The sequence below is a fragment of the Protomyctophum parallelum genome, assembly GCF_964188405.1.
Source record: "Protomyctophum parallelum genome assembly, chromosome: 5".
NCBI classification, from domain to species: Eukaryota; Metazoa; Chordata; class Actinopteri; order Myctophiformes; family Myctophidae; genus Protomyctophum; species Protomyctophum parallelum.
In genome coordinates this window covers 8,400,716-8,422,356 of record NC_139702.1, presented here as the reverse complement: position 1 = coordinate 8,422,356, position 21,641 = coordinate 8,400,716, and the positions used below count along the sequence as shown (strand labels likewise).

Here is a 21,641-nt window from a genome sequence, read left to right as displayed (position 1 = left end):
ACACCTGTAACACGCATAACACTTTGACTAAAGGCTCATGCCCTCATACAGACCTATAGCGTCTGCTGGGGGCAGGAACAATAGCAATGGAAGAGGAAGGGAATGGTTCTGGTGGTGGGACGGAACAGAAAAGGTGAGGACTTTGACTTGCTTCACAAGGCGTGTAACTGTATAATGTTGAAAACAAACGGCTACTCGCAGATAAGATTAACCAGAAGTTAGAATAGCCTATCTGGCCATATGTGATCATGCCGTGTGTTTGTTGTGCTGTTAAAATATTTACATTGTGATTACATTTGCTATAGGGCCCTATATAGCCCTATAGCAACTGTATTTAATTTCTTAAGTTTAACTTGCAATTGCCTATAGCATATGCACCTGTCAAAACATAATAGGCCTAATTATCCTATAAAGTTGTTTCCTTTATTTCATTTGTGTATCCCACAAAAACAAACTAAACAAAACAGGCCGTTTAATGCACTTCTGATATCATGTCGCTGAAGACAGATAATAGAAGAACTAGGCTACAAGCTTACTACGAGGCAACTGGATAGGCTAATTTCACTTCCACAATATAATTGTCACTTCCACAATATACTTTACAAATTACACTAGGCATACGGGGGAGAAAAATCCTGTTCTCCACAACTCATGGTGCTTCACGGTTTAAAACAATAGACAAAGCCTTTTAAAAACATTAAAAAGTAGAGAGAGCAGACAACATTGTCTGATGTGATTCTTTTGGATGAATGCCTGGATAACTAACATTGTCTGATGTGATTATTTTTGATGAATACCTGGATAAATATATAGGCATGCTTATACTATTAGCTAGGCTACTAACTGGTTTTTCAGGTACTGTACATGGATAGTGGCTGAATGAGCAGTGAAGGAAAGGCTATACAGTATCAATTGTGCCCTGCAGCTACAATTAATCTAGTGAGTGGCATACTGTATATCTTATATCTGTAACCTTCATCTTCTAGCCTTGGATTTGCACCCGTTTTCCAATGCAAGTGATGACATTTAGTGTGTGTAAGTAATGCATAGTGTAATGATAAAGCCTCAGCTGCCTGACTCAGACGACACATTTATCTGCATAAGCATATTGATAACCATAACATGATGATTGTCTAGTACTGCGAGGGACTGACAATATGATATGAGATGCAAGCGTGTTCCTGATCATTCTGTTCTTACTGTATCTTGGTTTCCATAATCTACTAGGGAGGTCATACATAGATATACTGTCCTACTGTAATATATTACTCCAGAATGTATGTGTAACGCATCACTGTGTGTTGGCATAATGTTCTCCGCGCCTGCGACTCGATGGATCTTCACCCACCAGCCCAAGGGATTAGATGGAGACTTCTAGAGGCCTTAGAGATGGTCACCCTCTTTGTCATTACACGTTTAATTGTACCATTACCTACAATGTAGGTAATGGTAAACTGACCCAATTACCCCTTGTCCTACATGAATATCACCATTGCGGGCGGCAGTAAACAGTTGTTTACATGCAAAGCACGTAAGCACGTCTAAGGCTAACCCATTCACTTTCCCACTTTCCCCTTGTGCCAAACTAATTCACTATACTCACTATCCCAAACCAGTAAGTAATATTATTTTCATGTAGGCTATTGAACTACAGTAGTATCATTTTCTGGTAGTGTTATAATGCAAGACAACACACCAATAGCTAGCACTGGTGCAATGCTATCACATATTTTCTAACTCTAGAGATGCACCTGGCCAAAAATCACTATGAGCCCCTCAGAAGATGGCACCACTACCAACCAACGCTGCATGGCTGATGGCTCACGGACTATTTGTTATAAATCCATAATGACATGTTCTCCTTGTGTTTTATCATTCAGTCATGGTGTGGAGCCCCTACCCCGCCAGAGGAAACGTTCCTATCGTACTGGATTCAAACTCCTGCTCCTCCTCGGGATGCTTTCCATGTTGATCATCTACTACACTCGATACAGCAGCTCTTTGACCTGGTGGGAGAGCTTTCCATATCATCCATTCCACAGGTTGATCAATAGAACCGATTCCCAAAATCCAAATGCTACTTATCATGATGAAACTCATGTAGTGAGGGACGCTTCCCTGACCATCAATAGAACCAATTCCCAAAATCCAAATGCTACTTATCAAGCTGAAACTCATGTAGTGAGGGACGCTTCCCTGACCACTCATGTAGTGACGGAGGCTCCCCTGACCACTCATGTAGTGACGGAGGCTCCCTTGACCAGCACAGACATTGACAGGAGGACTACTGTGCGACCGTTTCAGTACCACTTAGCCTATGCCCCCAACTACCGTTACATCATGGACGATACGACGGCCTGTGAGACCGAGCCCCCTTTCCTGGTGCTGATGGTGCCGGTTGCACCCGCTGGAGTGGCAGCGCGGGATGCCATCCGGAAGACATGGGCTAGTGAGTCCCCAGTTCTCGGCGCAACGGTTAAGACTATTTTCGTGCTCGGTCTACCAGGGGGAGCGAACGCCGAGCAGCAGCAGGACAAAGTCAGACAGGAGAACCTGCAGCACCATGACCTGATCCAGAGTGACTTCATGGACACTTACCTCAATTTAACCATCAAGACCATGGTGATAATGGACTGGCTAGCCACGCGCTGCCCCAAGGCAGAATATGCTATGAAGGTAGACTCAGACATGTTCCTGAACATTGGCAATCTGGTGAGCATGTTGCAAAGGCCTGGTTTCCCCAAGCGGAACTACCTGACAGGGTTGTTGATGTGGAACAGACCGGTCGTCCGCTCCAGGGACTCCAAGTGGTACGTCCCAAAGGAGATGTACCCAGATGACACCTACCCAACCTACACGCTGGGCATGGGCTACGTGTTCTCCAACGACCTCCCTGCGAAATATGTGGAGATCTCAAAGGAAATAAAGCCCTTTAATATAGAGGATGCCTATATTGGCATGTGCATGAAAAAGCTGGGACTTTCACCGACCTCGCCTCCAAATCCCTGGCAGTTTAAGGTTTATAACACAGCCTACAATCGTTGTGAATACTCCAAAATTATTACCTACATTCTTAGCTCCCCACAGCAGCTGTTGAACTACTGGACAGACTTGAAGAAACCTGGACCACCTTGCTAACGGTGCATGCATTCATGGGTGAGATACATATGACATATTTACTGGTGAGAGGTTGTTCTTTATTTACCAAAGTACTTAGTTGGAGGCCCTATATGATCAGCACTATAATTTCTAAGTGATGACAGGTCAGGGATCTAATATTGGCAAAGGACAAACAGACATATAGTTCAAACTACATTACGCATACTACATTATGCTAACACAGTCAGTCCAGGTACAGGTGGCCAGGCCAGAATTGCAGTATAGTATTTTTATATTTTATCTTGTTTTTAAAGGTCTATTGTACAGCTAGAATCGGTAATGTGTGAGAGGAAGGAAGTAAGGAAAAATGTTCGTTGACTACCTGTTTCCACTGACTAAAACTAAATGGAAACTAAATGAAAACTAAGCTATGATGACTAAAACTGAGACTAAATATATTGACAATTTCATCAACAAATAAAAACTAGACTAAATTGTTAGGAAGGGACAAGAGATCCAGTATTAGTCATTTTACACTTGGTTGCATGCTGAAAATAGCCATCTGCTATTTTCAGTAAGTATACAAAGTCATTACGACGGCATCAAGGCTCGCCAAAACACATTTTAGCCGACTAAATCAACTGTAGTTTTAGTCAACTAAAAATCCTATGATATTTAGTCGACTAAAACTACACTAACACTAAGACATTCCAGGTGACTAAAATGAAAACTATTCAAGAGACTACGACTAAAACTAAAACAACACTGTGCACAAGTCACTACGAGTTGTAGGGCAAATGGCTGGTCTCAGAGAACAGGTTTGGCGACACAAAACAGAACATTACAGACCTACTTTCATAGTTCACACCTGGCAGTGTTGGAGAGTTGTGAACTATACATGCTTTAAGTACATTTCTGAGGGGCGCCAGCCCCTACAAAGCATGGCTTTCTGAACTTACGTCCAGTGGCGTGCACAGACATTTAGAGGGGCAGGTGCTCAAGTGAAAAAAGGGCACCTTGTGCAGCGCATTTTGGGGCGGGAACCCATTTTGGTGCTTTAGCTATTGAAAAATAGCAGATCTACAAGCTCATAGCGCGCCACCGCGCTACGAGCTTGTAGGTCTGCTATTTATTTCTTTAATCGAAGAACCACTGACATAGAAACAACGCTTTAGATTGTGGGGGGCCTAAATAATATAGTAGAAGCGTTTTTTTTATCAATATTTGATCAATGTCACCGCATGGTCCACACACTACAAATTAAGGAAAAAAAAAAAAACCTTTTTTTTTCCATTTTTTTAGCAAAATTGCCAAAAGGGCAGGGGGTGCTCTAGCACCCCCTAGTGTCTATCTGTGCACGCCACTGCTTACGTCATAGGCCAGCCAAGTCTATGGAGCCTAATTTCCTTTCCCAGCCAAAGTCTATGGACTGTAATGTTTGTTTAGGGTAAAGTAAGATGTAATTTGTGCCAACCAAGTCTATGGACTTTAATATTTGTTTGGGTTCAACTACATTCAAGTATTTATTTTGTGTCCGTTTTTCTGTAGTTAACTGACATTACAATTTGTGTTTGTTTTTATTTATTTTATCATTGCTTCTCTAACCAGCCCGACTGCCTTTGACCCTGACCCTGACCACTGTGGGATTGTTTTGTTTACAACTATTATTTCATATTTACAACTCAAGACTCAGGGATATTCCAGGAAGCTGGATTGTTAGCTCAAAACATTTTGTCTTTAATTTATTTATGTTTTGAATCTGAATCTGAATATTGGTATTTATTAACAAATGTTCAGAGAAGTTGCAAACTACTGAATGTGGCTAATGAAGGAATCCTGCTTGAAATAAATAGCCCACATTGTAGAGTCCTCTACAATATGGAAGCCAGGTGTCTGACTGATGGATGCACATTGTATATTAAACCAAAGTTGATATCTGCGTGCACTTTCCCATGAATTGTGGGATTTTATTTTTATGTATGACCTGTGAACAAGTGGGCACAATGTTTTGCAATAAAATGATGTTGAATGGAATTGTTTTTTTAAAGCCATGTGACAATGTTGTATTATACTTTGTTATAATTCTGTATCACGTGTACGTTTCAATCACGTGTCAATTTCATCTTTATTTATTCTCGTTCACAGTTTACCCCATTTTGGGCGGGAACCCCTTTTGGTGTTTTAAACATTATGTTATAATTTAGCTATTGAAAAATAGCAGATCTACAAGCTCTACAATCTCTCTACAATCTCATAGCGCTCCACTCGGTGGCGAGCTATGAGATTGTAGGTCTGCTATTTTTTTAAATCGTGAAAATATTTATTTCAGAAAACTGGAGGATTTTGAAGAATTTTATTACATTTCGAGGTCAGGCCTAAATGGGTTAAACCGGCCACGACTAACCTCGACTAACCTCATATCAGTCTTAAGCGGCCATGTAATTCAGTTTTACGATGTTTTCACATCGGCAGCAGTAGTTTCACTATAGTTTCCTAGTATGTGAATATGTCCATATGTTTGTTCTCCATGCATGATCCAGATCAGAACATACTGGTGATCTGAATTTGATTTTAGTGACAACTCATTCTGAGTAAACGCTGCAACGCATCCATGCATCCTCCTGATTGATTCATGTATCCTGTCAGATGTCGGAGATAAGCAAGTAGTTACAACCCCGAGGTTGTAACTACTTGCTTATCTCAGACATCTGACATGGTTGTCTTCTAATTAGGGAGTATGTGTCACTGAGTCTGTGTGTCCTGCCCACCCAATCAAAGGTTATGGTGTGTGTGTGTGTGTGTGTGTGTGTGTGTGTGTGTGACGTGTGTGTGTGTGTGTGTGTGTGTGTGTGTGTGTGTGTGTGTGTGTGTGTGTGTGTGTGTGTGTGTGTGTGTGTGACGTGTGTGTGTGTGTGTGTGTGTGTGTGTGTGTGTGTGTGACGTGTGTGTGTGTGTGTGTGTGTGTGTGTGTGTGTGTGTGTGTGTGTGTGTGTGTGTGTGTGTGTGTGTGTGTGTGTGACGTGTGTGTGTGTGTGTGTGTGTGTGTGTGTGTGTGTGTGTGTGTGTGTGTGTGTGTGTGACGTGTGTGTGTATATATGTGGCCAAACTACTGTAATGAAGTAATTGTTAATTGTATTAACTGTCCTACGTCAAACTGTGAATATCAGTGCATGGTCAAAGGACGGCAGTGAAGCAAGACTTTTATTGCAGTGAATGGAATGAAGTTGGCACGGACGATCATCTTTTAGGTAACTGTGTTGCTGTTGGACAGATTAATATATATTGCATAAACAATATAAAAGCATAAAGGACAAAGGACACTGTACTTTAATCATCTGCAATAAAAGCCAGGCCCTGGGATACTGTCACCACCCTAGTGGGCCAGGCTACAGCCGGCCCTGGGATACTATCACCACCCTAGTGGGCCAGGCTACAGCCTGCCCTGGGATACTATGACCACCCTAGTGGGCCAGGCTACAGCCGGCCCTGGGATACTATGACCACCCTAGTGGGCCAGGCTACAGCCGGCCCTGGGATACTATGACCACCCTAGTGGGCCAGGCTACAGCCGGCCCTGGGATACTATGACCACCCTAGTGGGCCAGGCTACAGCCGGCCCTGGGATACTGTCACCACCCTAGTGGGCCAGGCTACAGCCGGCCCTGGGATACTATGACCAACCTAGTGGGTCAGGCTACAGCCTGCCCTGGGATACTATGACCACCCTAGTGGGCCAGGCTACAGCCGGCCCTGGGATACTATGACCACCCTAGTGGGCCAGGCTACAGCCGGCCCTGAGCTACTGTCACCACCCTAGTGGGTCAGGCTACAGCCGGCCCTGGGCTACCTTCACCACCCTAGTGGGCCAGGCTACAGCCGGCCCTGGGATACTATGACCACCCTAGTGGGCCAGGCTACAGCCGGCCCTGGGATACTATGACCACCCTAGTGGGCCAGGCTACAGCCGGCCCTGGGCTACTATCACCACCCTAGTGGGCCAGGCTACAGCCGGCCCTGGGATACTATGACCACCCTAGTGGGCCAGGCTACAGCCGGCCCTGGGATACTATGACCACCCTAGTGGGCCAGGCTACAGCCGGCCCTGGGATACTGTCACCACCCTAGTGGGCCAGGCTACAGCCGGCCCTGGGATACTATGACCACCCTAGTGGGCCAGGCTACAGCCGGCCCTGGGATACTATGACCACCCTAGTGGGCCAGGCTACAGCCGGCCCTGGGATACTGTCACCACCCTAGTGGGCCAGGCTACAGCCGGCCCTGGGATACTATGACCACCCTAGTGGGTCAGGCTACAGCCGGCCCTGGGATACTATGACCACCCTAGTGGGTCAGGCTACAGCCGGCCCTGGGATACTATGACCACCCTAGTGGGTCAGGCTACAGCCGGCCCTGGGCTACTATGACCACCCTAGTGGGTCAGGCTACAGCCGGCCCTGGGATACTATGACCACCCTAGTGGGCCAGGCTACAGCCGGCCCTGGGCTACTATGACCACCCTAGTGGGCCAGGCTACAGCCGGCCCTGGGATACTATGACCACCCTAGTGGGCCAGGCTACAGCCGGCCCTGGGATACTGTCACCACCCTAGTGGGCCAGGCTACAGCCGGCCCTGGGATACTGTCACCACCCTAGTGGGCCAGGCTACAGCCGGCCCTGGGATACTATGACCACCCTAGTGGGTCAGGCTACAGCCGGCCCTGGGATACTATGACCTCCCAGTGGCGTGCACAGACATTTAGAGGGGCAGGTGGTCAAGTGAAAAAAAGGGCACCTTGTGCAGCGCATTTTGGGGCGGGAACCCATTTTGGTGCTTTATAGCTATTGAAAAATAACAGATCTACAAGCTCATAGCGCGCCACCGAGTGGCGCGCTACGATATTTTTCTTTAATTGAAGAACCACTGACATAGAAACACATAGCTTTAGATTGTGTGGGGGCCTAAATAATATAGTAGAAGCGTTTTTTTTATCAAGATTTGATCAATGTCACCGCATGGTCCACAGTGCTCCACACACTACAAATTAAGAAAAAATATATAACTTTTTTTTCTTTTTGTTTTAAGAGCAAAATTGCCAAAAGGGCAGGGGGTGCTCTAGCACCCCCTAGTGTCTATCTGTGCACGCCACTGGGCCCTGGGCTACTGTCACCCGAGAGACATCTATGTTTTCCTCAGTGACTGACTCTAGCCAGTGAGCACCTATAGGCCTACTGTGTCAACCGCCCTAAAATATGTATATGTGTCTGCACTATTTAGCGGGCAATCTCCTTGTTCAAAATAGTGTTGCAAAGAAAAGAAAAAGAAAACTTAAACAATAACCGACTACAGCAAAAGCAGAATAGCAGAAGGTGGTTTTTAAACCTTTTTACCAGAAGAGCAGAGAACTTGCAGTCACAGTACAGACACTGGCTACGTTTACATGAAGGGTGATCATTCCGAATAAATACTTCCGAATAAAATACATCCAATGTAATATTTTTTCCCGCGAGTTTACATGGGAAATGGTCATTCCGAATGAGTGTTTATATGGAGAAGTGATAGAAGACATGATACATGTTAATTCACGTGAAACTACGCCATCTGTTGGACACATAAAATATAGGCAGTTCATTCATTGTAACTGTCTCAACAATACAAACATATTACAGACGAAAGACGATACTTTGAAATCCCATCATTTCATTACACAGTAGCTTTGAGGCTGCTGGTTGGATAGGGGCAGGCAAATATGTTTACCGTCTTTTTTTCCCCACCCGAAGGTGATCGTCTCGTTTTTATTTGTACTTTATTATCTACAGCACGGCCAGGGCACGCAACACACTGATTATTATTGTATCGGGTCGCTCGTTATTTTTGAGAGAGAGAGAGAGAGAGAGAGAGAGAGAGCGAGAGAGAGACCGTTGAACACACACACACACACACACACACACATACACACAGATCAGGGTTATCGTCATCTGCTGCTGCTCCACGTTTTTTTGTGGATATCGGATCTGAAAAAAGGAACGAAATAACGCGCTCTATGTGCAAACTCCTCGGCGCGCCTTGGATATGAGCGCCTTGGAGCATGCTCAGAAAGACCAGAATGAACTTACATCCGAATTAGTGTATACATGAGTCCAATTTTCTTTCAATCGCATTGAACATCGGAGTAATCCGGCCAGTGACATCGGAATGGTTTTTAGATCGCATCGAGCGTTTTCATTCGGATGTATGTTTTTGTAGGTGTTTACATAACAACGTTTAATAGGATTGAAATTCTATTCGGAATGAAAAGGGGATTTAACTGCTCATGTAAACGTAGCCACTGTGTAGAAATCAGGCTTTGGAGAGATAAGACAGAGAGGTAAGCTATTATTTGGAACACCATAGGCTACATAATTTAAAGACGTGCCTGAAAACCACTTGAAATTATTAACCTAAAACAAACGAGCAGTTGCAAAGCTGATCTGGTTTGGCTGGTTTCTTGAGCCAGAAGGCCCAAAGGCTAATGGGATGTTAGCACAAACAGAGAATCTATCCACATTTTCCCCCTCCAAGGTACTGGGGCTTCTTGTGTGTGTGCTTTGCTTCCTTCAGGCCGTGTTGCCATGTCTGCTTATTATAAGCAACCTTTGACTTGTTTTTTCTGTAAAGTCACTTGCAAATACATTATTGGTAGTGGTTGATGTTTTTTTGGGCTTGATTCTAAAGTGTAAAGTAGTTGCTTACCGTATTTGGGCTTGCTTCCACTTTTCTTCACGTCAAGGAACCCCAGATTAATATGTAATTGTCCACAGACTTCCATCTGAAAATATTTTGTGCCTTTTTTCATGTTTTAAAAATATTCAAAATATTTCGATTTATATGTGTTTTTAAATAACGGATGTACAACCTCACAATGTGTCGTTGTGAGCTTGTAGATCAGCTATTTTCATTTGTGCTTGTTTTCATAAACCTGGCCACTTGTTTCTCTTGCAAAACCTGCAACACAGCAAGAGAAAGAGGAACTTATGCACACTGTGTTGATCAAGCATTCTTGTCAACTGTATGTTACTACTACTACTACTACTACTAGGCTACTACTACTACTAATAATAATAATAATAATAATAATAATAACAACAACAGCATAATAATAATAAATAGTAGATGTGCTTGTGCATGCATTTTGCCAAACTTCCTGAAACTGACTTCAGATAAGGTAAGTGCAGAAAACCTGTTTAACCAGTTCAAAAAGCTGCTTACACATGAAGACCCCAGCTGAAATACTGTGAGCATGTCAGAATGCTTCCGTCTCCAACTTATTTGTAACACTTTTTAAACGTGTCGGTGTTTAGATTAGAAACAGAAGCGCATGTTTAAATGCCATGATTGCACTGAGTCATCTGGCTACTCCTTCCTTCTCATTGTGAACAAGTAGCCTATTGCAGAGTACAGTACTATGCATACATCTTCATGTTTCGGTTTTGTTCTGTTTTCATAACGGCTTACATTCATTGTCTTTAAATATTGTATTTGAAACTGAAGGATGATCAAATAAACTAAAAAACTAAACTACCTGGCAGGTGAAAAGAAACCACCAGATTAGCATTTTAATGCCTGATCTGCATCTGATCTAGAGCCCGATGTGGGTATTTACACACAAATGCGCTCGTACAGGCATGCAGGCAGGCCACACACACACACACACACACACACACACACACACACACACACACACACACACACACACACACACACACACACACACACACACACACACACACACACACACACACACACACACACACACACGGTTTCCATGGAGAAAAGGGAGTGCTCAACCTGTGGGTGGTTACAGGTGGGAAGTGTGGACAATGGCTGTTCTACGTAAAGGCTGTGTGTAGTATTACTAGCTACGCTAGTGGCTATGCAATATGCATTGTATGTCTATCTATCTGGACAATGAATAATGAAGGTCATTTTTAAACAGCGTGAATGACAGCACCACAAAGGTGAGAGGCAAGCAGCCAGGTAAGCAGGAAGGTTTCCAATTCCTACCCATGATTTCCTTTGTCAAATGAAATAGCTAATCTCTTCTCTGTTCTGGTGGCAGGAGAAAGCCTAGCCCTAGACTATTAAGAGAAGTTGATTCATGCTTAAATGGTCAATGTGGATGTAGCCTAGGACTAAAGAGACTAAACTTGCGCTTCAGCCTGCTTTAAAATCAGTCAAATTGCTTAGTTTGATTAACAGCAAACAGCAAACAAAGGGATAGACTATAGAGTGAAAAAAGAGTAGCCTACATGTGCATGTTTTCCCTGTAGTAGCAAAGTTAGGTGAACTTTGTGTGAACCACTTCACAGTAGGTTATATTCCATAAATATACAACAAATTTAGTTTTATAGAAAGGTGCAATTCAAGCTTAGTGCGAGAAGAGGGCGAAGGTGTGGGAGGGGGCTAGCGTTTTCCTTTTCCCTGATTCGCTATTGTAAACAAAGTGGAAAAACTGCATTATTGAAAAGGGAACATGGAAGTATCTAGTTTTAGATTATGATCCTTTTTTTCTCGTTCAATTCAGATCCCATGGACACGTGGAGGAAACACCTTTTTACAAGACGTAGAATTTTGTGCCTCCTGGTTGCAGTGGTCATCTTCTTCCTCGTCTATGTCAACTATGCCAAACCAAAAGACACCAGGGTAGGGCCCAATAAGGAACATGACATGTCCCCTGGCAGTCTCGCCACTCCTGGTCCGTATCACGTAGCTTATCCACGTGACTACAAATTCAGCATAGACGATACAGAGGTATGCAAGACCAAGACCCCTTTTGTTATCCTGATAGTTCCGGTGGCGCCTAGCAACACGGCAGCTCGGGACGCAGTCCGGAAGACATGGGGCAAAGAGACAATAGTTGAAGGTAAACTTGTTCAGACTGTCTTCCTGATTGGCCTCCCCAGTGGAGCAGGAGCACCGCAGCAGCAGGAGAACCTCAAGCAAGAGAGCCTCCTGCACCACGACCTGATCCAGAGTGACTTCCAGGACAGCTACCACAACCTGACCATCAAGACCATGGTGATGCTGGAGTGGCTGACCGCGCGTTGTTCCCGCGCCGCCTTCGTCATGAAAATCGACTCGGACATGTTCCTTAATACCCAGAACTTAGTGAAGCTGCTGGCGGACCCCGGCACTCCCCAACAGAATTACATGACCGGTTTGGTGTGGTGGCACAGTCCGGTTCTGAGAAACCCCAACAATAAGTTCTACCTGCCAGAAGAGGTGTTCCCAGAGTCAGAGTATCCCCCCTATCCTCTGGGTATGAGCTATGTCATGTCTCTTGACCTCCCTGGAAAGATTCTGGGGGTCGCCCCTCAAATTAAGCCCATCTACATTGAAGATGCCTACCTTGGGATGTGCCTGAAAAGACTGGGGATCTCCCCCACGGACCCCCCCAATAAGTCTATGTTCATTGTCAACCCCATCTTTGCACTGAGCCGATGTACTCTTTCAAAAGTGATTGCTGTCACAACAACAAGCATCCCACAGATGATGGGTTATTGGGAGAAGAACAGGGAGTCTGGTGCCCCCTGTTACTTTTGATTGATTGATTGATTGATTGATTGATTGATTGATTGATTGATTGTAAATTGTATTAACAGATTGCAGAATGGGTACAGTCCAAGGAAGGTACAGGTCAATAGAAACACTACTAGAGGATAAAACCAACAGTCAATACCAGGGCTTATGGAGCTTAAGAAATTCACTTACTTTAGAACGGTAGACAAATTGACCTATTTGGGTATTCAGATTGTCCCTAAACTAGAAGATGTTGTAAATCAGAATTGTAACCCAATTATACATTTTATTACTGAAGCGTTGGACAGATGGTCAAGCCTTCCAACAGGTAGAATAAATATCCTCAAAATGAACACACTCCCTAAACTGTTGTATTTGTTTCAGAACATCGCCTTGTCGCCTCCTGACGGTTTCTTTATTAAAATGGTCGACGTAAAAGCAAAAAATACTGTCATCATAGAGCTAAGATCTCTATTGGTGGGATTGAAATTAGACAAGTTTCATCCAGCAAGTTCCTAGGAATCCTGGTGGATGAAAAATTGTCTTGGAAAGAACACATACATACAGTAACCAAGATCAAGATCATTTGGTATCATCAGAATAATTAGGGGCCTGGTTCATCAGGCTTGTCTACAGTTTGATTTATCCATATCTCATTTATTGCATTTATTTGGGAAAGTACATATCCTTCTCACTATTTGGCTCCATCTGCTCCTTTGTTTAAAGATCTGTATTGTCTATCTGACATTAACATAGTACAGTCCTGTTCTATGAATGCACTTACCTTCCAAATATGCTTCCTACAACTTTCAAAGAATTTCACAAGTGTAAATAATGTATGTGTTGTTGTATTTGTTATTTTCCATACTTATGTTTGATTACTTTGTCTCCTTACTATTTGTATATTATCTTTGGTGAGAACCACATATAAGCCCTCCATGGGTTTCTTTTCTCACCTGCACATACTTCTCTTTTATTGATGTTACCTTTTTTTGTACTGTTTTTATTGTGCAAATAAACTAAACTAAACGATAGGGGAGGGCTAAAGTGCCCTAATAATTAATTATTAATTATGTTATGGTACTATTGGGCGGCTCAGTTGAGAACTATAATGTTCTATCATACAGAGGAGGGAAATATTGAATCATACTCTTTGAAGCTCCCGCTGCCCGAATATCTTTACTCCAACTCGTGTAAAAAACGGAAAAGATATACAGCTAATCCTATTGTTAAAAACATGATTAAAGTCTGGCAGGATGTTAGACTATATCTGTTGGATATCCAACCCAGGATGGAAGGATATACTCTTCTTTTGATGAATTATTAGTTAAATACAATTTAATTTACCTCATACACACTTCTTTAAGTATTTACAACTCAGAAGCTTTATAAGGGTTAAACAGGTGAACTCTTTGACACTCTCTCCTCTGACAATAATAGAGAAAGAGCTTATCAGAAATCACTTTAATAGGGGCATCATATCTGATTTTTACTCTATGTTATCTAGTTCACATTTTTATCATCGTGAGCACGATGGCTTCCATTTTCGCATTGCAACTTTTCAGGAATAGAATGTGCCATTTCTATTAAATTCCCCATCGATGATGCCACTGGTGGACGGGTTTCTGAACTGCCCACAGGAGACATACACACAAAAATTGTGCTATTTTATCATGATCATTAGTGAGGACCAATTATATGAAGAGAGGTTGAAAAGTGGTGAAGTGGTCCTTTAAGTAGGTATTGGAATGGCCTAAAATAACTTAACTTAATCCATAATTAATTAGCTGCTTTCATTTGAAATATTATTGGGTAAGAGAAGATGTTAGATATTTTCTTGTTAACAAAAATGCGCTTATTCTAACAAAACGGGGTAGTCCAACTCCAAATCCAGATTCTCCCCTGCAGTTGTTGATTTGGTCTTCTCTCCTCAAGAGGGCGATCTAACAGCAGCTAAAGTCTAATAAGCTCACAACCTGAGCTCACAAAATCGCCAGATAAGATTGCCACATGCAAATTAACAGCAGGAATGTCTGTTTGATTTAAATGGATATGTTGTTACTTCAAAAAATTTACCTTTCAGAAATGTTCAGTATCAGTCTCGTGCTTTGTAGCCGATTTCACTATTTTAGGCCTACTGTAACTGTAAGCGAAAATGTTTTAAGGTTTTTGTCAATTATTACGAACCAGGTCGCAGATTACTATGAAAATCTGCAAAACCTTTCAGTCTGTCCATCCGACAACAGATTCATGTCTCGAATTTTACTTGACTATGCCTACTGAATGCTAATGTATATTGTGCTTTTATGTAAATGTGTCTATACTACTTCATTTGACCATCTTTGGGCATTAAACATTTGGATTTCTAAAGAAATGACACGATGAAGTTGACCATTAGAATTATTTGATCGCGTCTTGTTCTATTATGGATTTTAAGTGGCGGTGAACGCCAACATTCCAACACAACAGTCTGTACCATCTGTGACCACCAGATGGTGTATTTGCCCCACTCTACTCTCTCTCCCTCTCTCTCTCTCTCTCTGAGACACACACACACACGCGCGCGCGCGCACGCTCACTAACAGTGTTGGATTTTACAGCTACTTTGTATTGTAATTAAAGAGACTGTGTATTATGCAAATCACAGAGGCTAGATGGTCCATGATTACACATACACAACCCATTTCTGCAAGGCAGCAGCAGCAATAAACATATTGGCCCAGGCCGTAGCGTAACGGTCTGGGCACCGGACTGGTAATCCAGTCGCAGTGTGCCGCGGGTTCAACTCCCGGACCCGACACGGCCTTTACTGCATGTCATCCCCCCATCTCTCTCCCGTTTCCTGTCAGCCTACTGTCTGTCCCTTCAAAAATCAATAAAAGGCGTAAGCCGCAAAAAAATATCTTAGAAAAAAAAAAAAAAAAAAAAAAAAAACATATTTGGGAGAAAGTGCCTTCCCTTTCTCCATGAATGTATCCAACCGGCCAGCACACACATATTGTGTGCTGGCCTGGCACCGCTGTTATGTATATCCTACTGCTGGCCTGGCACCGCTGTTATGTATATCCTACTGCTGGCCTGGCACCGCTGTTATGTATATCCTACTGCTGGCCTGGCACCGCTGTTATGTATATCCTACTGCTGGCCTGGCACCGCTGTTATGTATATCCTACTGCTGGCCTGGCACCGCTGTTATGTATATCCTACTGCTGGCCTGGCACCGCTGTTATGTATATCCTACTGCTGGCCTGGCACCGCTGTTATGTATATCCTACTGCTGGCCTGGCACCGCTGTTATGTATATCCTACTGCTGGCCTGGCACCGCTGTTATGTATATCCTACTGCTGGCCTGGCACCGCTGTTATGTATATCCTACTGCTGGCCTGGCACCGCTGTTATGTATATCCTACTGCTGGCCTGGCACCGCTGTTATGTATATCCTACTGCTGGCCTGGCACCGCTGTTATGTATATCCTACTGGCTACTGACTCTCCTACCAGTGAGGAGCGCCCCACCCGGAAGGACGTCAGAGAGCCTTCATCCTACTCCGTCTGCTCCACACTACCAGGCTGCAGGTGCCACATATTAAGCCATTCTGATCAGATTCATACGAGGTTTCCACTGGACACACACTGGTCTGATTAACCCATTCTGACCTGAGATCAGATTTAAAAAATGTCAGTCGTTCTACGATTTTTCAAAAATAGCAGACCTACAAGCTCGTATCGCGCCACTCGGTGGCGCGATATGAGCTTGTAGATCTGCTATTTTTAAATAGCTAAAGCATAACATGATGCCAACACCAAAATGGGTGCCCGTTCAGAATGGGTTAAGCCGTATACCGTCCGTACCCCAGGCTGTCAGGTGAGATGGGTCTTCTTACTTGGTGTGCTACATGTGCGGGGCAGAGAAAGTCAAACACTGCAGTAATGTGCTGTAACCAAAGTGTGTGATTTAAGATTAAATCTGACTTCAGACAACAGGACATACCTAGTATGCAACAAATTCCTTGCATGTGCAAATATACCTGGAAATAAAAATAATTGTATAATAATCATATTTTGTTCTACCATGAAAGCACAACGCCTGTTTCGAGGACATGGGTGGCCAGAGTTATACAGTAGTATCTAGCAGGAACATACAGTAAACATCCAATCTATACTTAACCTCATATGGTACTTCTTTCATGGAGCTAACTACTTAACCCATTCTGACCGGGCACCCATTTTGGTGTCGGCATCATGTTATGCTTTAGCTATTGAAAAATAGCAGATCTACAAGCTCATATCGCGCCACCGAGTGGCGCGATACGAGCTTGTAGGTCTGCTATTTTTTGAAAAATCGAAGAACGACTGACATTTTTTAGAATCTGATCTCAGGTCAGAATGGGTCAATCAGACCAGTGTGTGTCTATAGCGGAAACCTCGTATGAATCTGATCTCAGGTCAGAATGGGGAGATGTGATTTGGGAGTGCTCCATTAGTTATTATCATGGCCAGTTTCACGGCCATGCACGCACGCACACACAACAATGCCCTATATGGCGTCCTCTACGAACTACACACCGCCGGCCCACACTCCCCTTTTCCAGCAGCCTTCTCTCCCTCCTGTCCTCTCTGTCACCCTCCGCGGATTCATAAACATTGTACGGCTGCGTCTTGGTGACATGTACAGAGACGGAGACACAGAGCCAGTCTACACAGCACACCCTGCACCCCAACCGCGTCTATAGGTCACCATGTAGACACAACAGACTCTGTGGTTCTGCACAACCTCCAGGTCACGATCAATGGACTATTAGAGAGGAGAAACCGTGACCATGAGTTGATGGATGACATGGGAAAACTAAGGGGAAAGTCTGGTAAGACAGAGAGGGAGAGAAGTGGGAAGTGGCAGGAAATGAAATGAAATGACCATTAATTGTCGTTTCATGTTTTCTTTCGTATACTTTTATTGTGTCTCCAGCAATGATGGAGCAACTGGTGGAAGATATGCAATAGCACGGGCAGAGCCTAGGAGAGGAGGCTGTCACACGCACGGTCGCACGCACGAGCACACACACACACGCACGCATGCATTCGCACACACATGCGCGCACACACGCACGCACGCACGCACGCACTCACTCACTCACTATTTGGAGACATGTTTGACTTGCACACTTTCCCCACCCCCTATCCTTAAAGGTATATTCAGTGATTTCACTTAATTCAAATATCACTTATTTTTTTGTTTTGTTGTGATAATCCTCCCTACTATAGAGTGTGCTGGCCATATAAGGAGTTCCTCCCTGTCCCCAGTTAACCCCTGGGGGTCAAAAAACCTTAGGTTTCGTTTTTGACTCTCTATCCTGATTGGACGAAATGCTGGGTCCCACAGCCAAAAACGAAACCTAAGGTTTTTTGAGTGAAATCACTGAATATACCTTTAACATACTTTATAAATGTCGTATGATGATGGTGTAGCACAGTGAAAATAGCCAAATTTCAAGCTGAGATTGTTGATCGTCATTTGAAAATGTTACAAAAATGTTTTCTTGTAATGACATGTCGAAAATAGGGACACCAGGTTGATAGTGCCTGTCTAACACAAATCTTAACCCCCACCATGTTAAACTGCAGTCAACTCAAATTGCAGACACACGTGTGCGCGAACGCACGCACACTTGTGTGAAAGGCCTGACAGGTCCTAGTGATTTAAGGGTTGCAGACGGTGGGAGAACTAGAGGGCAGGCTCTGGGTTTCATCTTATCTCTCTCCATTCACCAGCCCATAAATATTCACACAGCCACACACACATGAGAGAAGCAGTGGAAGAGGAGGTACAGAAAGAAGGAGAGGTAGACGGGTGGATTTGATGAATGCTGAGTTTACAGACATGAGAAAAAGAAGACAGTGGAGTGGGTTAGTCTGATAACATATACAATAGCCTATGCTGTACAGTCAGCTGTTTTGCAAATAATTGTTTTAAACCTACTAAGCTCCAGTTAGGTGAGAGTCGGACTTATAGTTGCATTTTCGTATGTTTGAGCCAGGTCTGACCAGGGCCAGAACTTATTCTGAGCCAACAAAGACAAAGACCAATCCTATTCCTTAGTACACATTGAAGTTAGTTCTTGTAGCCTTTGATGTTCAAATATTGTGAAACGTTATTACTATAACTTAATAGTGGCAGCGCTGCACAATTAATCACACAAAGACAGAGATCTAGATTCAGACACCTATGCAATCTCATTTCTAAATTTGAGCAAGAATGGTGCAGCACCAGCTGGCTGTCCAATTCATTTGAGTTACTCTTATGTTTTTGCTTCCAGACAGAGACTTTAAGCCCTCCTGCTTTGATGTCTGTTTAAAGCCACAGTAGTTGCCTCCAGGTGCCACAATATGAATGTAGTAATGTTCTTCAACTACAGACAATACACATTTTCATGACCTCAATTCTTGTGGAGGAGAATTGAGATTCATATTTGAGCAAGCACTATAACTTATGTCTTCCGATTGGATGTAGTGTAGTTATTAGATCACAAGCTTGATGTTTAACTGGTTCAATATTTATAAAACCAGAGACAGACAAATAAAACCTTTGAATCTTGAACATTTGTGCTGACACCACATTACTTTGTAGGGCAATATTATTTTCATAGGATTTACTGCTCTGCAGTGCCAGCCCAGTATTGTTTTTGAGTGGTGCAACCACTCCCTTACGGAGCTATGTGTGTGTGTGGGTGGCTGGGTGGGTGGCTGGCTGGGTCTGAGCATGAAAACAGCATGGTTGTTTTTCCACCACCTGTGCGCAACCTAACACACACAAAAACACACACGCACATATTAACTGTATATGATGATTTCGGGTGTGCCAGTACAGTACAGTAGGGACCCCCACACGGTAACTGTCATTTCTCAACCGTTTCGGACGCGGGGCGGCACGCCGGAACCGGGGCGGCCCCCTGGGCGTGTTTCTGGGGGTCTGGATGACCCCCCACATGGAGTTGCGGGTGTGATTCTTTATTTAATATTCAGTCCAAATATTTCTCCCCAACACCATTTAGGACAAAAATGTAATGGCTGAGTACAAGATTAAAGACACGGACATTGCTGTTCCTTGGAGTGGTTGCACCACTCAAAAACATGAACAAGTATGACAAAGACACAGCGACACACACACGCACGCACGCACGCACGCACGCACGCACGCACGCAGACAGACAGACACGCTCCTACACATGCCTGCAGTAGAAGAACCTCCACAGAATACATTTTTCGTTTTATGCCGGCTCAGCTCTGTTGCATGAACTGAATTGAAGTGTTTATTTATTGAAGCCGTTTTTGAGTGGTGCAACCACTCCAAGGCCGTGTTAACCTATGTGACCAGTAGGGGCAAAAGTGGCGCTGTTGTGCCAGAAACAGAGAGAGAGAGAGATAGTGCTGCACTGTTGCATGCTAATGATAGAGAGAGAGAGAGAGAGTGAGAGAGAGAGAGAGGGGGGGGGGGGGGGGCACAGGGGGAGAGGGAGTTGCACCACTCAGTTCACACAGGTGTGATTTTTGTCTCTAAGTACAATATACGACGAGATTTGTGCGACCCCTCAATGTTACCTACAACACAATATAAATAAAATGAGGATTATAAAATAAATATGACAATATGATAAATATAATAATATCTGCATCACAAATCTAAACGAAAAGTATAACAAAATCACACCCAACAACCTAACAAAGTTCCGGACCCACAGGAACGCACCCAGGGAGCCGCCCCGCGTCCGAAACGGTAGAGAAATGACCGTGTGGGGGTCCCTCTACATACCCTCTACTGAAAATGAAAAATGTTGAAAAATTGTTTCACTCATGAGACTGCAGTCCATAATAATAATAATAATAATAATGATGGATTTCATTTTATAGCACTTTTCTATGCCCTATACGTGCCACTGCCTACTCAGAGCGCTTTAAACAATGGTCCATTCATTGATACATTGGGAGGTCCATCGCAGGTGCAGCTGACTGCGTATAGAAAGGTCGTTAACATGATGACGTTTGGTTTGTAGTTCACACACAGTGAGGTTGAAGGCCGTGTGAAAACAAAACAACAACACTTTGACCAGGCTGACAACCACAGTGTCTGTATCCCAGGCTGAACATGGTTTCCCATGGTGGTCACATTGACATGTACCACCTCCCCTCTCTCATGCTGTCAAGTCCCCTATCCTCTCACTTTCTCTTGTTTCTGTTGTCCTTCTCCTCCCTCTCACGTTCCCCATTCTTTACTCCCTTTTTCCAGGATTTTGCAAAACAGCAAAAATAGCCAACCTTTTGCAAAAGCTCACAACTTGTCGACACGCAATATGAGCTTGTAGCTCGGCTATCTTTGCTACTTTTCATACAATTAAATATCAAATAGAGCTTAAGTAGTAATGACCAATAGAATTAATGTATTAATTTAAAAAAAATAGGGAGATACAAGACAACAATGATACTTAATTTATCTCAAGCCTAAACTTACTGTAGCCTATTCCTTGTTATACGACAATATACATAATATTAATTATATTGAATTTATTTAAATTATATGGAACTTTTTCCATTGATTTCATAGCTTAATAACAATCATCACTGTTGTGTAAATTCATGTTTTTTGTTGATGTGTATTCTCAGACATTCAATCACCGGCAAAAATAGCCAATATACTATTCTGACCGGGCACCCATTTTGGTGTCAGCATCATGTTATGCTTTAGCTATTTAAAAATAGCAGATCTACAAGCTCATATCGCGCCACCGAGTGGCGCGATACGAGCTTGTAGGTCTGCTATTTTTGAAAAATCGAAGAGCGACTGACATTTTTAGAATCTGATCTCATGTCAGAATGGGTTCATCAGACCAGTGTGTGTCCAGTGGAAACCTGGTATGAATCTGATCTCAGGTCAGAATGGGATATACAAGCTCACAAGGCGTCACAACTCGGCACGTTGTGAACATGTGAATCG

General features: G+C 43.5%; 1 protein-coding gene across 1 annotated transcript; it reads left to right on the top strand.

Moving 5' to 3' along the window:
- Positions 1-65: 65 nt before the first annotated feature.
- Positions 66-12,688, top strand: LOC310859220 (uncharacterized protein). Its single transcript, XM_083765621.1, has 3 exons — positions 66-133; positions 1,881-3,133; positions 11,661-12,688. The coding sequence occupies exons 1-3, from the start codon at positions 87-89 to the stop codon at positions 12,677-12,679; spliced, it is 2,319 nt and encodes a 772-aa protein (XP_083621747.1). The 5' UTR covers positions 66-86; the 3' UTR covers positions 12,680-12,688.
- The last annotated feature ends 8,953 nt before the right edge of the window (positions 12,689-21,641 follow it).